Raw genomic sequence first — 16,471 nt, 5'->3', positions numbered from 1 at the left:
AAATCCTGCTTAAAGGTCCAGTGTTTAGTATTTAGAAAATGTATTTACTTTCCAGCAATAGCGTTAAAGCTGTTTCCTCCTTGTTATTGAATAATGTATTCTCCTGTGAGTGAGTCTCTGTGGCGTTGAAGTGAAAACAGGTTTATCTGGAAATTGCATCAGTGCTTGTTTGACCCAGAGAAACGTGACATGAACGCTTCCTGTTGTATTCTTGATTTGTAGTAAAGAAAAGTGCCCTTCTGTGAGTCCCTCCAGATGTGACTGCTCAAAAGGGCTATCTGGAGACATGACACCTTCAGATCAACACTAAAAGCAGAACATGCAAGTTGTGTGTTATTGCTGCACATGTCAAAAAGCAGCCGTCTGATAATCTTACAGTAGATCAGCCTTCAAACACACCTTCTCTTTACTCCTTTCCTCTATGCCTGCAGCCAAACCTGTCCTGCTGCTAGCCATTGATAGTCTTACTCAACACTGTAACTGTACAAAACACGCGTTAACTGCAGGCAGATCAGGGAATAGTATTCCTGCTCTCTGAGAGCAAAAAGAATAAGAGAGACAGAAATAAAGAAATATTGCTTTGGTCTGCATTTAAGGGGCAATGAGGTTAACATCTTCCCAGTAAGCCCCTGAGTAAAGCTATGCCACTTTCAAAATATGAAACAGCTTCTGTAGGTTTTATGGAGCTTAATGTCTTTGAGACGGTGCTGCTGATGTTTTCAAAGTAGCAATAAGATTTGAATAAATAATCCCTCGCCCCTCTAACGAACTGAGTAAGAAGATTGCCACCTTGGGCATAAACAACTTCATATTTTGATTTCTCATGGTTAGGTTTGTGCTAGAATCTGAGTTTACCTTTCTCCTCACTCTCAAATGTAATATCTTAATTGATCATATTAAAAGTTACTGTAAATATGTGTAAAACTCCTGACAATTAAAGCAAAGGTTTAATGTTTGGAGGATGAGATGCAAAACCAGCTTTCCAACAGCACAACTATTTGTTTTAAAGACGCCACAGCTGACAGAGAGCGACCAAATAGTAAATTCAAGACAGTTTCGCTTATGTGCATTTGTGCATCTGACTGAAAGCACATATGTTCACAACATCCTGTCAGTAAATGTAGACGCGTTCATAACACAGTGTGATCCTGTAATCCACAGAGATGGGTGCATTGTGTACACACACTCATGCTCGTGTCTGATTGAGTGGAAATCTTTACTTGAGTCATCCTCTTTGCTTGTTAAGATCTGAAGACAAACTGCATCAGCAGACAGATACATAATGGATGAATAAAAATAGATGAAGAAGAAGAAAAACATCAGACATGCTAAAAATAAAATACATCTTTATTATGGTATTAATTCTTCACTTTTTGAAAAAACTATTTACAGTACACCGTAATGATCGGCAAATATATGATGTGCGCAGAGCTTTTATACATCTGACTCTTACATAAAGAAACATTTGAGTAACAAAGAGAACGGCTCGTGCCTGAAAGTGACTGAGGAAATCATAGCAGCAGGTAAAGGTCCTTCAGAGCTCTAAATGCAGTGAGACGTTAATAATGTCATATTATATGAAGCGAAACATGAAGGTATGACAATATTAAACTGCCTGGTAATTATCTTTATGTCACACATTAACTGGCACAGTCTAAAGTCTGAATGTCAATAGCAATGTCATTGTAAGACGTCAGCTTTGAGCTGAACAGTAGTGAGCGTTTCTAACAGTACAGAAAGACAGTAAAATGTTTGACAATGAAAAGAAATAAGACATGCACTAACAGAGCATGTCATGAACTGCAGTCTGCCCTGATATTTGGCTCTCGGTCATACTGTAACAAATGTACTAGTATAAAAAAATAGATTTAGTTCATTTACATTAGCTTTGTCTCTTTATCTACATTACAAGTGAGGAAAACAGACTAACCCCAAGTAACTCTACGCCAAACTACTGAGTCTCAGACGCTCATTTCCAGTTGAATGTTCGGCCCACCAGCTCAAAGAACTTCTTGTTGGGTTCGTGAAAGAACTGGTAGAGTTTCTGCAGGATGGCGGGCGCCACATGAGGGTGAGCTCGGCCTTTTGAATCATGTAAACACCGTTCTCGCCCGTGGTCTCTCAAACAGTAAAATCCTTTAGTTTTATTGAAGTAAAAATTTGAGGCATTTATCTGGGGTTCCAGCTTTAAGAATCTTTCCACCTTTTTCATCTCGGGGAACGGGTCCCTGATCAACTCATCCCCGTCCACCACGTGAATGCTCCCCAGTGGGAAGTATTGCAGCCAGTTCTGCATGTGCACATAGTACAGGCTGCGATTGAGAGCCTTGTATCCCAGGTTGATCTCGCCGTCCTTCACCAGAACCGACTCGATGGGCTGATAGCGCTTGTGCTTCTGGAGACGGTTGTAAAAGACCTGGGTGTAGTCCGACAGAACCCGCTCCGTGGGGTCTCTGAGGATGAGCAGCAGCTTGATGTCACGGTTCATGTGATGGATGCGTTTGGGGACTTTGCTGGAGGTGAAGTAGGCCGGCGTCTTCTCTACCGTCAGCTGGTCGGGGAAGGCGTAGGGCATCTGGCTGAGATACCAAGGCAAGCCTTTCTGAAAGTGACTCTCCCAGTCGAAGAAGTGCACCTCGTTCTGCGCCGCCGCCACTGTACTGTGCAGACTGAGCATCTCTATCAGCGCCCGAGTCCCCCCCTTCCTCACGCCAATAATTATAATCTGAGGAAGTTGTTGGAGGGTCCCGTTTGGGTGGCTGGTCGTCCCGTTGTCGGTGGGCGATGAGGTGGAAGGTGGAGGTGGTCCCTCGTCGGCCATGGGCCTGGAGGGGACGAGGGGAGACTGCATTGCAAAGAGCAGCAGCCCAAGGAGCACGGCTGCCATGAGGGAGGTCCTGACCCTGGAGGATTTCAGCCTGGCGAAAGCACCAAAACTGTATCCCTCATTGAAAGAGCAGCTGCCTGAGCACAATGGTCCAATTCAAAAGCAAAAAATCTGCCTCTTCTCTGCCAGCAGCAGTAACTGCAAGAGAAGAAAACAGCTGTGATTAGAAGATACCTGGTGAACATCTGGCAGAGCGACACAACACCTCTGGAAATAAAATACCTTCAAGAACACAATCCACATACAAACACCATGTCTGTCAGCTTTATGACTCAAAGGGAGCAACATAGTTTATGACTATTGAGGTGATTAAACTTGAAGTCAACCCATAAATAATCAAGGTTTTAATAAGATAAATGTTTTATCATCACAGTTTTAGTCTTTCTTTTATGTCCTTAAAACAAACATGCTTCAATGTCATTTATTCAACTCTAGCAATACAATATATTCAATTGATGGCTTAAAAACATCGATTACCTTGAAAAACGGTGTTTTATACGATGTATATTAAATAAAATGTAGATAAACTGAGTTTATGGAAGCTTTACAACTACTGTTTATAATCCATAAAGAAATGTTTTTAAATGTGATACAATACTGTACATGTGTATCTTAATAAATACGTGTTTAAGACTGAATCTGAGCTCGGACATACTGTATTTACAGGCTACAGGGAAGAAGCAGGTGTGGTGAATGTTGTAAATTAACAACTAACACAGTAGAAATGATACGTGTGCGCAGAGAATACCCGGATATTTTACGCCTGCTGTCATGTTTTTGTATTGTGTATTTATTAATATAACAGTCTTGGTGAGTCTACTTCTCGCATTGAACATTACATCCACGAAGTGCCGCCGATCTCTTACCTTTTCAACTATAATCCTCTGGACTCGACACAGATTTCATTTCGTGCCGCTTTGAGCCCTCTGTTCACGCCACCGATACTTCCAAAACAGCGGGGGTATGATCCAGCTGTGCACCGTCTCTCTGGTCTCTCCCGAGCGCACACAAGTCGCCTCCGACGCGGGGACACAACTTCACCGGAGCGTCTCCTCTGTGCTGTGCGTCCGAGCCAGACGGTCCTCCTGGTTTTTGACTGTCAGCTGTTGAAGCCTACGCCTACATTACGGGACCACTCCCCCCACCGTGACTCACGTTGTTGTAATGTTAAGGTATTTGACAGAGATAACGCTGCTGGCATGGGTGATATGAGGGGTGGAGCAGGTGATCCAGGTGTGACACTTCATGGGCACATGGGTAGACATTTAGCCAGAAAGAAAGTGGAGAATAAACCAACAATGTGTTGTTATTATGAGTTTACACAGGCAGAAAATAGCTCCAATCTTGTAGGGAGTTGTTTTGTGGCAATAGCTTAGATTGAAGAGTGTTTACCAAGAAGCTCAACATATTCAAATCAAGCAGTCTGACTTGATCTTTACAGAAATGTGTAGCCCATAGAGAGCCTGCGTTTTCTCAGGATTTGGATTGAAAAGGTCTTTTCAAGGGAGCCTCCAGGAGTCCTCCCTTCGCTCTTTGCTTTCAGGGGAAATCAATGAAGGAGACAGACCAGTTATTCATCCCTGGCATTCTTCTCCTCCTTTGTCCACAGTGCTAATGCATCTGTGGGCAGTCGCCCAGCGCAACTTGCACCACCTGTTGGACTGCATTTTTTTTGGAGGGAGATGTTCAAATCCTTCCAGCAACAACCGTGTCCCAAATATCGCTCCAATAGAGACTGAAGATTTACTGATGTTGAATACAAAGCACGTGTTTCGCAATTTCCACTGAGTCACATTTTGAAAGTACAGTCAGCGTGAGAAAGTTGGAGTGAGTTCACAGAGCCGATGAGTAAGTGGCACGTCACAAATGTCAAATAGCGGTTAGTGAGCTTCCTGTGACGCCCAACATAGGTTTCATAGTGTGCCAAAGTCTACGTGATATGTTCAAGTGAATACTGTTTTCATTTTTTATTTTGTGTTAGCTGTAATTGGGTGTAAAGTATTGCTTGCCTCCCATGCTGATATTAAGCCCTAAGCATGGAAGGCTTAAGGGCTTCGCAATTGAATATGGATGCAGCTGATTTTACCCATGTTTGCAAAAAAGATTCTGCTGTGTAGTTCATTTAAGCGAAGGCCATTACACACATTAAAGCGATGAGCTCTACGTGTACAAGCAGGAGTATTTGGTGCCACAGCGAAAGGTCATCCCCACTTCTTAAATACATCCTTTGCTGTAGAGGGAATGCAAACGCATGTGCTTTACTTATTCAGTGCACAAAGTATAAATGCTGATACGGCCAAGAGTTTCCCCCCACATTGATTTTTTGATGCAGTTTGGTAATCCTCACATTCTGCCCTCGTTTCTCCTGGAGAAATGTGAATTCAGCGGAGTCGTGGAGCCGGCTCGTATAATACAACCCCGCTTTGAGGATCATCAGAAGCGTCCGACCACATTAACATGACAATAGTACATATTCACAGATCATAAATACCCTCAGTGCCACCTCAGCGACTTCCATCACCCTCTGCTCTAAACAGGATGAAATAACAACAATAGCTCCTCTGTGTCACATCTACTGCATATTTCATCTTTTAAATTCCTTACTAAATACTTTAAAGCAGGTTTAAAGAAGTTATAGACACATTAAGTGTTTCACCCAAACAAGTGACTTTTACTTCTGATGTAAGTTAGACTAAATCTTGCAGTGTTGCTACATGATCAGCATGCTTGAAAACATTTTCTTTAACGCTTGTGCCAAACTGTGTACGGTATTAAAAACAGGTTTTATCTGGCAGTGGCAGGCTAAACATTCCACATGCCAAATGGGTACGTAGATTGTTATGGGTAAATAAATGATACGTCTGCTCTGTGCGTGTCATCGCTCTGATGTCTTGTGAAATCTGAAAATGCGTGTTTTACGTACGTTTTACTTACTTACACAACAGTATGTTTAATGCCACTACTCCTTGCAGAGGATACTGTAAACAGCTGTTAATCCCATGCACACTCTTATTAAGCATGTGTCTAACACATCCTTGTACAGAAACAGAGCCATGCACAGAGGACTTTGTGCGTCACATATTTCTATTAAGGAAAGTATCACTGATTATCTTTGTTATGGACACAGAGGTTGAGCTTTGACAATCCTGCAGGCTCTGTGACTGGTGTAACATTATGCTGTTTTCCCGCTTCATATTATTGTTTCCCCATCTACTTTCTTATTATTAGTTTTCCATACAACACGTAGCTACACCCTCAGGCTACAAATGGTAATGTTGTTTGGCTTTTATTCCCCAAATTATTATTCTTGAGTCTCACATTTGAATTTCCTGAAATGCTCATTCGGTTATTTTATATTTTATTCACGAAGGGAAAGTATATTTAATATATTATGCTTCTTTGTCATTCTAAACACCCGAGGAGGAACAACAGTTATTTTTCCACTCAATGGGTATTATTTTCTATCGCCGATATCCACATTTTAATTATAAGCAGTGGAATCATTGCCCGCCACACACCCACCCGTGTCACTCTGCAGGGCAACAAGCCCAAGTCTATAGCTTCGGCTGTTAAATCAAACACTTTACTTTTAAGTGGGTTCACTGTGTGGCTTATAAATGCAATTATTTGTGGTGGTTATAAAAGAAGATGGCATTAGATGCAAATAATGATAATATCTCAAAATGTAGCTGAGGACACGTCGCCACATATTGAAAAAATATCCTCAAATTAGACGGTCTTTGTTGAAGAAAGTTTCTTAAATAGATTTTTTTTACTTGTTTTCAATTATGACAGATACATGGTTTAAAAATAGTGTTTTTCTTTGTTTGTTTTTAGTGCAAAAGTTGGCAGGTGAAGTCAGCATCAGTGCCCAGAGCATAATGGCAGTTGAACACCGCAAACTGTCAAAAGCAATAGTGGAGAAAAACAACATCAGTAAAACAAAAAATGTGTTCCCCTTACTCTGACAGATTCGCCTAAAAGGAAAAAATGAAATCAAGTTTAATATTTATTTACACTTTAAAATGAAGTGTATTTACAATTCTTTGGTTTAATAACAACAACATCTCCTTGAAAACTGACAGCCCATCAACTGATAAAGATCATGTGACACTTGAAAAACCTGTAGTTGAGATTGTTTTTGTCCAAAAACTTGTCTCAAGGTCCATGTTGAAATTTCATGTTCAAGCCAACATGGAAGAAAAGCCACAAAAGTGTTACGGCTGAAATCACAACAGCTGAACTTCAATAAAGTTCCCAAAAAAAAGCCAGTAAGTGAACTTTGAGCCAGGATGGTTTTATCATAAATTGATAAAAGTGTGTATTGATTGTCTTCTCTGGAATTATAAACTGTATATGTATTTAACTTGGCTGTTGTGTAGCAGGAATATAAAACCAGACTTTCTTTGAATTAAAGCTTCAAAGAATTATCACATGGAAAACATCGTATATGTATCGTACAGCGATCCAGAATGATAAACATGGCAGCTGCCGTAAAACACAATGTGTTTCATTTTATACCAAGAATGTCAGTTTTAGAAGTGGATAATGAGATTCAGCATTTTGAAAAAGCTTGATTGATATTGTTATCATCAATACATTTGTGACCAGATTGATTCAACTCTCTGATCCCAGACTTGAATCTGCGATCTTTCGATATGCTCTCTGGGCTTTTTGAAGCCTGTAGGAAACAATGGCGTCGTGACTCTGCAGCTGCTCAGGACTTTGTTGGAAAATATCTTCAAAAGACTTTGGCAATAAATATATTGCAGATATGGTTAGTAGGAATGTTGTGTAATTAAATTTCCCACTAAAATGTATTTTTGTGGTTGCATATAATCAGAAAAAGCAATTAAGATCGTATCATCTGTTTTGGGAAAGCTGCCAAACTAGTTGCAACACGCACACAAACTATAATACAAACGTTTCTGAAATTAACGTTTCAACTAACGAAAGTAACAAGAAAAACATTTTAAAAAGTGAGCACATCTTATTCTCACCACGCTGTGTGACGTTTAATGAATTCAGTTGCCTGTTTATTAATGTATCAGTCTGTCCCAGTTACCCCTCAAATAAAACCTGCCTGTTTGCTGTGCTGGCTGGTGGAACGATCAAGTCAGCAGAAAGTCTTCACACCATCCGCTGCAGACTGAAAATCCATCTGTTTCGACAGCATCTTGGCCAATAATTAAAAAAATAAATTAAAAAAAATCTTATTTCTGCATGAAGCACTGTTTTTAAGCTAATGGTTGGGTTTGTATTCTCTGTTTGCTGCCCTTACATCAGTTTGTCTTATTTCAAGCTGTTGTTCTGCACTTAACATGATGTCACCTATTTGAAGCTAATGTAGGTGCAAGATTCTTATTGTTCTGAGTTGTAGTCGTTTTGGACAAAGGCTTTAGCTAAATGTAATGTAATGTGTATCACAATGTGTAAAAACCCAGCTCTTGTAAGATGAAGCCGGAGGGAGAAGGGGGGGGGGGCGCGGGGCGATGTTTGGGCTCGATCTTCATGCTCGGGCATGCACAGTGACGTAAAGTCATGGGAAAGCAACAATGGTGCTACATGGGAAGCGGGAGTGTTTCATAATGACTCATCAGGACACATACAGGCGACTGCAGCTAACATGCGGTGAACTCTTTTTGCACCTTTACAAGAAAAGTGTTACTGTCGACAGGGGGGACCTGATCGACATAAATATTGTCTAATAAACTATACATTTAGTTTATCTTTGACAAGCATTTTGAACAAACATAATCATATCTTTTCCCCCTCTTCCCTCCACCTGTCACCGCGCTTTGTTTTTAAATAAATTAGGGGATGGCATAAAAGCTTTCATACAAAGTTCTTAGAAGAGAACAGTCTCTTCACTCAGGTTTACTTTATTTATTGGATAACACAGTGCCTGCATTATTATTTCATCTCCTCAGGCAAATCATTACCAATTAAACAAATAAAACATGAAATGAGTTGAAACAAATAAAGAATACGTTTGTCGACATTTATGCACAACGGCAGAGTGGAAGCGCTTGTTCTGTAACAGTAAACATCATTATCAGTCAGGAGCTGAAGAGCTGAAGTGCTGAAGATGCTGCTTTTTCTGCAGGTGTACAGTTCTGCAGAACGACGAGGGATTACTATTTATAACCCGCTGTAAAGGCTAAAGGTAAGAGGAATCTCTGTATCGGTAATTACTGCAGAATTTGGCGTCTGTGCCAGGTGAAAATCCTTGAAAATGGCCTTCATTACGGGGAAGCTCGTAGACTGTGGCTAAGAAGTGAGGATAATGACAGTATGGGATTAACCTTCATACTCTCTTTACTACTCTTCCTCCAAGCCCTCCCTCCACAGCAGCCTCCAGCCAACCTCTTCTCTCCCTATCCCTCGCTTCTCAAAAGAGCCCCATCTTTCAGACATTGCGAAAGCTTTGCCAAAGGGGATTTTGATCTTCCTGTGATGCGGCACTGTGTGACAGGTCTCAGACACAGATATTTAGTTTCCCACTCAAAGAAGCCCAACACAGGAGATTATGGGGAAAAACTTCTGACACAGCTGCAGCTGAAATATTTTTACTACACTGCAAAACAGCCGCTATCTCCACATTAAAAAAGAGAGCTGGATTGCTTGGATGTGTTTGTCTGAGAATGTGAGTGGTGCTTGTGTGTTTGCCTTTTAAAAGAAATGTTTGTCATCTTTTGTTATTTTTTTTTTCGCCAGTACTTATGCTTCCCCTCTCTTCTCAAAGCGTGGCCATGATCTCTGAATCAGCCAGATTTTTCCATTTAAAAGTAAGTTTTCAAGCGTATGAAAAGAAGGATTAGTGGCTATTTGGTGTGAAAAATGTTTTTGAAAATCCATTTGAGTGCATTTGAAAAGTCTCCCCAATCACAAAGAAAGAAATTCAAATAGCAGGTCTGGTGATACTGGAAGCAGTAAAAGCATTTTCTTATTCATATCCAGCTCTGTTTATTGAGCATGGTATGTGTTCATTAAAATAAAACACCTTTGACCTGTGAGAATATGCTGTCGTAATTAAAGGTGTCAGCATGAATGTATTCTACCCACTGCTGCAAAATAACCTTGCAAGACAACATGGGAAATAATAATTTAAATCAAACTAAAACTGACAAGAGTGTAACACTAACAACATGTTGGGAAGGAACCTGAAACAATTTGTAGTCCACTCAAAAGCAAAGTAGATATTAATGATAAGTTAAAGATAGATATAAGGCCTTGTGTTAATGTGTTTACTGGTGTTTTAGTGTACACTGTAAATACCTGCAAACATGAGCTGACCTGTCAGGTTGAACTCAGAGCAGATGTTCAGTTGGCTGTAAAAACACATCTGAACATCAACAACATATGATTATAACATCTGAATGCTTTTTATGTCTCTCCCGAAAGTCTCGGTCAAGAGCAGTCACAACACGGTATCTGAAAACAATTAACACACGAGGTGGCTCCATCAAAATGTCAGATGGCAGCATGGTGAGCGCTCTGACTGCACATTTCTTTAGTGAAATATTTCTGAAATAAAGCCATTGTTACACAGGCGTTGGTTTTGGGGACATGTTCACCTCAACGATACAAATATTAACGTTATTTTGATAATAACGTGACTCAATGCAAAGATTAAATCATGGCTTATTTGTGAGTTGACTCAGCAGGGATAACTTTAAATGAGAAAAGTTGATTTACAGAAGAAGAACTATTTGAAAGCAACACAGAATGCTTTAGAGCCTCAACGCATCATATTCCATTATATTTGAAATTGTCACCTTGCGCCTGAATTTTGTGTTTCCTCTTACGTAAGTAAAGATATTTCAACCGTAAATTGATGCAGAAAAGGAAAATAAAATCAATAAAACTCTCCGGGGACACGGCCCCCGCTTAATATATTTCCCCCTTATGAAACTTCATAACAAGCTGTCAGCGTCTCCGTTCAACGACGGTCTTTGGACTCAGATGTTATTAGCTTCCTCTCATTTTTCTCCGGCCCTCCTCTGACACAGCGGTGAACAAAAAGCAAAAAGCAAAAAGCAAAAAGCAGATTTGATCAAATAAAAGACCAAACTACACATGGAAACACAAACAAGCTGCTATGCATACACTTTAATCAGAAAGAATGAAAACACTAAAGATAACATGTGTTATTTCCAAAGTTAACACCTGCTGGTTGTAACTATTGTTATCACAGCATATTGCCTTCCCTGACATTACATAGGGAAGACTCATCTGCTGTAGAGACACCAGCCTCTATTGAGGTGTGTTATGGTGGAAATACCAGATATGATGTGCAAAGCAGCCAGCGAAGAGACCGAAAAGCTGCAGGCAGAATGAAAAATAAATTAGCCGTGTGCTCTCCCAGCATCTCAGCTACTGATGTCAAGAGGTCATCTAAGGAGAAATACTAAATACTAATATCAAAATAACAATTATCCTGAAAGTGTGCAACTGAAATCTAGCTTTCTGTGGCCAAAAGATGATAAAATGTTGCGTTTATGGACAAGTGCGTCGATGAAACCGATGATTTGTGGGCAGCACTTTGAGAGATCGTGTTTCGAACAAACTATGCTCGCCAAAGAAAAGAGATTCAAAAAGAATTTAAAACTGAACGCAGATGCTGTGCCTACAATACTGCCGAGACCCCAGCCAGCACAAGCCAGCACGCCGACTCAAACACGTCCGCCGGTGCAGAGTCCTCCACCAAAGAGACTGACGAAATGCATTCTCCAGAAGGGAGAGAGCGAAAGGTAAGCCGTGCTACTTGTTTACTGTATTTATTATTACAAGCATAAAGCCATAATCGGTCTAGACCTACTGTATGTAACGAGTTTACACCAGGCCCTATGCCGATATCTGTGTGTTATTATTTGTAGTATTAATAACTTTAGCTCATTACACTTCATTAGCTTAATTAAGTATAGATTCAATGTTTATAACAGATTTCCCCATTTTATTCTGTAGTTTGAGTAAAAGCGTGAGTCTATTTAACTGTTAACTATCACCCTATTATTACATAGGTATTAAAACATTGGTGAATGAAGCCACTGACAGAACTGAGGATACCTGTATGATCAGCGACCATCTATTGGACGTCCACACTGGGGAGGAAGCTGTGTGTACACCAGTAAGTATACAGACTGTACGTCATCTGTACCTTACAGTTGTAGTACCAGTTAAATGACGTGTTAAACATACAATCACCACATGCATGTACATAATTCATATAACTGTTTAATTTGATATCATTGCTCTCTCAATCAATTCAACCACATCTTTTATTATGAATGTTATTAGATGTTTTCTTTACGCAGACATGTATAAACATGCAATACAGGTTCAAGCTGGTTTGAAAGATTTATTAGTAAAGTTGTGTTTTGTACATTTCAGACATGTCAGAAAGGAATTGCTGTGCAGACGGATCCCCCTCCACAGGACACACCACAAGTCCATGCAGGCGACCACGTGTCAGGTCAGCTGGACTGCAAGTTCCATTCCAGGTTGGCTGTTCCAAAGGTCAGCGTCATAATATATATATACACACACACATACATACATACATACATACATACATACATACATACATACATACATACATACAATGCTTGATTATAAAACATGTTTTTTGCAGAGTATGTTACTGAACTCTTGACCGAGACTCTACGCTTTGTGCCAAGACAATGTTGATGAGGAACCTTTCGAAGTCCCAGCTCCACTCAGCAGTCGGTGGAAGAACCAAACAAGAGAGATGCAGCTGTGCTGTATAGAAGCAGATTCAATCACTGAACTGACATTGTGTTTTGTTATTGACTCTAATAAAGTGCTGATGCTTGAATGACGTGTAGTTGTCAGATGGAAACGTAGCACAGATCTTTTGAATGGCACATGATGGCAGTCTGTGGTTCTTACCAAGTATTCCCCGGCAGAATCTCACCGGCGGTATGCCACATAGTGATAGATTCTGTAACATACAAGATAATACATGTCAATGGTAACCACGTCAACCTTATTTGCTTATTTATCTATTTATTCTGTAACTTTGCCAGAGTGACCATTCGACTTCCCAAAAATAAAAAATAAGTGTTCCGGCTACTATAGGCTATAGTGACCGTCTATATATATATATATATATATATATATATATATATATATATATATATATAGACCGTCTCACCTCAGTATACAGACTATACTTTATAAAACAGCGCTGTCCTCCGGTCTGTTTGTTAGCTCATAGCTAGTGCTTTATATACAGCCTCGTAATATATGACGTTTGACATCAGACACAACGATAGAACCTCAACCGCAGAAACTTCGAGAAAGAATCAAGTTATCAAGCTTTACAGACGTCGATGTGTCCAAGTAGAGAAGTAATTGAATATTTAGGGATCGAGCAATTTGCGGACAACTAGTCGGGTTCATAACAATTCAAGGAAACCAAGCTATCGACTCGATATAGGATAGCTTGCATAGATCGAGGATAATGTTACATTTTATTATGATGTATTTACTATATATTGAGAAGTTCTATGAACTATAGTCAAATGTATATACCTGTCTGTGTTCTGTTGTCGCACAGGATATCCGCCAAATCCAGAATCACCGTCACCATCATCCGCATGTTCGCTCCCATCTGTGTCTCCATCTTGAACACTGTGTCTCGAGCTGCTCTGTTTCCACCACGTTAAACTCGCCCGCATGATCTAAATCCACGACACCGGCATCCTCTTCAATAAACTCCTCTTCTTGAAGGTGCAACGAGTCTATTGACGACTCACTGTCACTCGATTCTGTGGAAATATCCGAGCCAGAGTCCGACATCGCCACGTCTGCCGCTTCTGTCGTGCTGTCTCTGTATTCAACTGGTGGACTGTTTTCTACTTGTGACGTCAGAACACGGCGTCGGGTGTTTCCGGTAGCGGCAATGTAAACATCGGTGGTCGACATACTAAGTCATGATTTATTAAATACTGCGATCATTGTGTCATAAATAACACATCATTTTACTTCACAAATAGCATTTACTATCATCAGCAGAATCACGTTTATCATTTCGTAGGCCCTTTAAAGTGATACATTATTATATTATATTATATTATATTATTATATTGTGTCTAATGAGTGGTTCTACTTTTGGTACTTTAAGTAGCCTATAATTGATAGCCTACATTTGTACTTTTACTTATGGTAAGTGCACATATGAACTCACTGTAGTATTGCTTACTTTATCTATAGGTTATACTGTTTACTGTTTTACAACCTGTTTACATCTCTGCATATGTACATACATTATTTAATTTAAATTCATTCATATATATGTTATATTTTATCCTTATATTTGAACTTGCACCATTGTATGTCTTGCTTCTTCCACCTTGTATAACAGTCCAGTCTCCCCTGGACAACAAAGCGGAGAAGGTGGGAAATTAGTGAGGCACACCGGGGCTTCATGAGCACGAGACCCCGCAGGCCGCATCTGTGAACACGCGCTGCTGCTGCTGCGTTATTGGCCGTCACTGTAAGGCGGTGTATTTAAACCACCAACTACAATTAATCAAGCTCACCTTACACCCTCTGAATGTTGCGTCTGGACGATCTCATGGAGGAAATAATCATGTTTTTTCCGCACTCATCTGTAGCGACGGCGGTTAGCCACATTAGCCGTTGACCTCAAACTGCACCTGAAAGTGGAGTGTTCCTGTCCCACTGAGGGAGCTTCAGGGACCGCTCCGACTCACCTGTCCAGCAAGATGCTCCTGAGAGGCTGCCAAGGCTTCACTTCATACAGGTAAGCATTTAGCCTTGACCTTGCATCACAAAATATGTCAAAATATGTCAAAATATGTCAGGTGGCTGGACATAAGTCTATATATGTCTTAAAATGCCCACAGTGATGCGTCATATTTAGGTCTATCAAATCTGAGTGCATGTAAGTTCATATTTCGTATGCATGTCGTATGGAACATGTAAACTATATGATCAAAGAGCTGGAATAGGTTGTTACTTGTAAAAATGTAATCATGCGTAATATTTTTTGCTTGACTAAATGCTATGATGTGCACCAAAGTGTATGTGAGAAGGCTATATGGTACATGCAACAATATAATGAAATACTTTTATTTATTTCTTCGATCTATTTTAGCCAAATAGCCCAGTCCTATTAATGGGAAACTCTGCATTAGTTTTGGCTTCATATACAGCTAACCATTGTAGACATTTTTCTACTCAAGGTAACATTTATGTGACAGCTTGCTTTATTATTCTCTAAATCATAATTACAAGTAAACTACTGAGCTTCTGTTCGACACCCCAGACTGCTGAACCACTTTATACATGTACTGGTAGTCAACGCTTGTCAAAGCTATAACATTTTTACAGAAAAACATTGTTTGCCTGAATTCTTGTGGCTTAAAAAAAGAAAGAATGACGTGTAAGGTATCTCTGCTGCATAGCTGACATGTCTTCGCCTGCTGCTGCATATCAGGTGGATTGCTGTTGTGTAACTCTCTCTTTCTCCGTCATTTGAATGATGATTTTCTGTCATTATGTCCTGTGCAGATATTTAATCAGTCCTTCTTTACATCTATCTATTTATTCATCCTTTCTTTTTATTTGAAGATCATTTCTGCTATTTAAGTCATTATTTGTTTAATTCTGTAGCTGCCACAGTTGACAAGTAACGTGTTGACAATTATGCTGACAAAGAATTAACACAGCGCTGCTGACCTGTATTGATCAGCAAGTCAAACATTCACACAATAAAAGAAGCAGTATTTTTGGCTTGCTTGCTTTTGTTAAAACTCCTACGCTTTATAGTAATGGTATCAAGCTGTTTCACACTGCTTTGTACTAACAGCTTGAGTCGGTTAATGAATGTATTCTCTTGCTGTTTGTTCTCACTCAGTAGCTCACTTGGTAGGAACTGCCAGAGTCGGAGGTTCAGTTCAATGTTGTGCAATTTGTGCTTAAATGCATCGATAAGCAGTGATGGAGGGAGTGGAGATGAGTGGACATGAGAACAACATGTGTCAAATGTCAGGAAAGGATGTCTACTAACCGTTTGCGTAACATGAGTAATAGAGCTTTCGGCTTCCAGCTCCAACACGTACGATGTTCGTATGATGCGTTTTGACTGACTCCACTTCCCTGGCAGCTCGCTGTCAGTTTGAAAAGATAATGCTTAAATGAAACAAAAACACGTTTTCTGTGCATGAAAGCACGATGGCAGACTGTGCAAAGATGAATTATAGCCTTGGATTGTCAAACATATCAGTCAGTGTGGCATTTTGATTTGAATGCTGAAAAGGATCCTGCGAACAGCTGAAGGTGAAGCTACTCTGAATAATTTATGACTTGACGTTCTATCACTTGATGTGATGAGACGTAGGTGGGTTGAAATGTTGGGTATAAGGAAATATGTAAAAAAAACAAAAAACTTGAGTTTTCTAACAAAAAATGCAAATAGAGACATTTTCAGTGCAGTGTGGATAATGTGACGAACAGTTTCTAAGAGCTTTACTGTACACTTTGAGGCGACAGGGCAGCAATAGCGTGTTAAATTGGTCAAGTCTTGAAGCAGAT

General features: G+C 40.0%; 1 protein-coding gene and 1 long non-coding RNA gene across 2 annotated transcripts in view; one reads left to right on the top strand and one right to left on the bottom strand.

Annotated features, from left to right (window-relative positions):
* Positions 1 to 1,329: 1,329 nt before the first annotated feature.
* Positions 1,330 to 3,970, bottom strand: hs3st1 (heparan sulfate (glucosamine) 3-O-sulfotransferase 1). Its single transcript, XM_029440891.1, has 2 exons — positions 3,754 to 3,970; positions 1,330 to 3,025 (listed from the first exon to the last, which is right to left on the bottom strand). The coding sequence occupies exon 2, from the start codon at positions 2,885 to 2,887 to the stop codon at positions 1,970 to 1,972; it is 918 nt and encodes a 305-aa protein (XP_029296751.1). The 5' UTR covers positions 2,888 to 3,025; positions 3,754 to 3,970; the 3' UTR covers positions 1,330 to 1,969.
* Positions 3,971 to 14,310: 10,340 nt separating this feature from the next.
* Positions 14,311 to 16,471, top strand: part of LOC115014815 (uncharacterized) — a 133,076-nt gene continuing 130,915 nt past the window's right edge. Inside the window, exons 1-2 of the long non-coding RNA XR_003832941.1 lie at positions 14,311 to 14,408; positions 14,530 to 14,678. This is a non-coding gene — a long non-coding RNA (uncharacterized LOC115014815). The remainder of the gene's footprint in view (positions 14,409 to 14,529; positions 14,679 to 16,471) is intronic.

This window comes from Cottoperca gobio, chromosome 10 (genome assembly GCF_900634415.1).
Source record: "Cottoperca gobio chromosome 10, fCotGob3.1, whole genome shotgun sequence".
Lineage (NCBI taxonomy): Eukaryota > Metazoa > Chordata > Actinopteri > Perciformes > Bovichtidae > Cottoperca > Cottoperca gobio.
This window is presented reverse-complemented; position numbering and strand designations above follow the sequence as displayed.

What these genes read in the sequence shown, in the direction of transcription:
- hs3st1 (XM_029440891.1), bottom strand. Translation starts at nt 2,887, where the DNA reads ATGGCAGCCGTGCTCCTTGGGCTGCTGCTCTTTGCAATGCAGTCTCCC.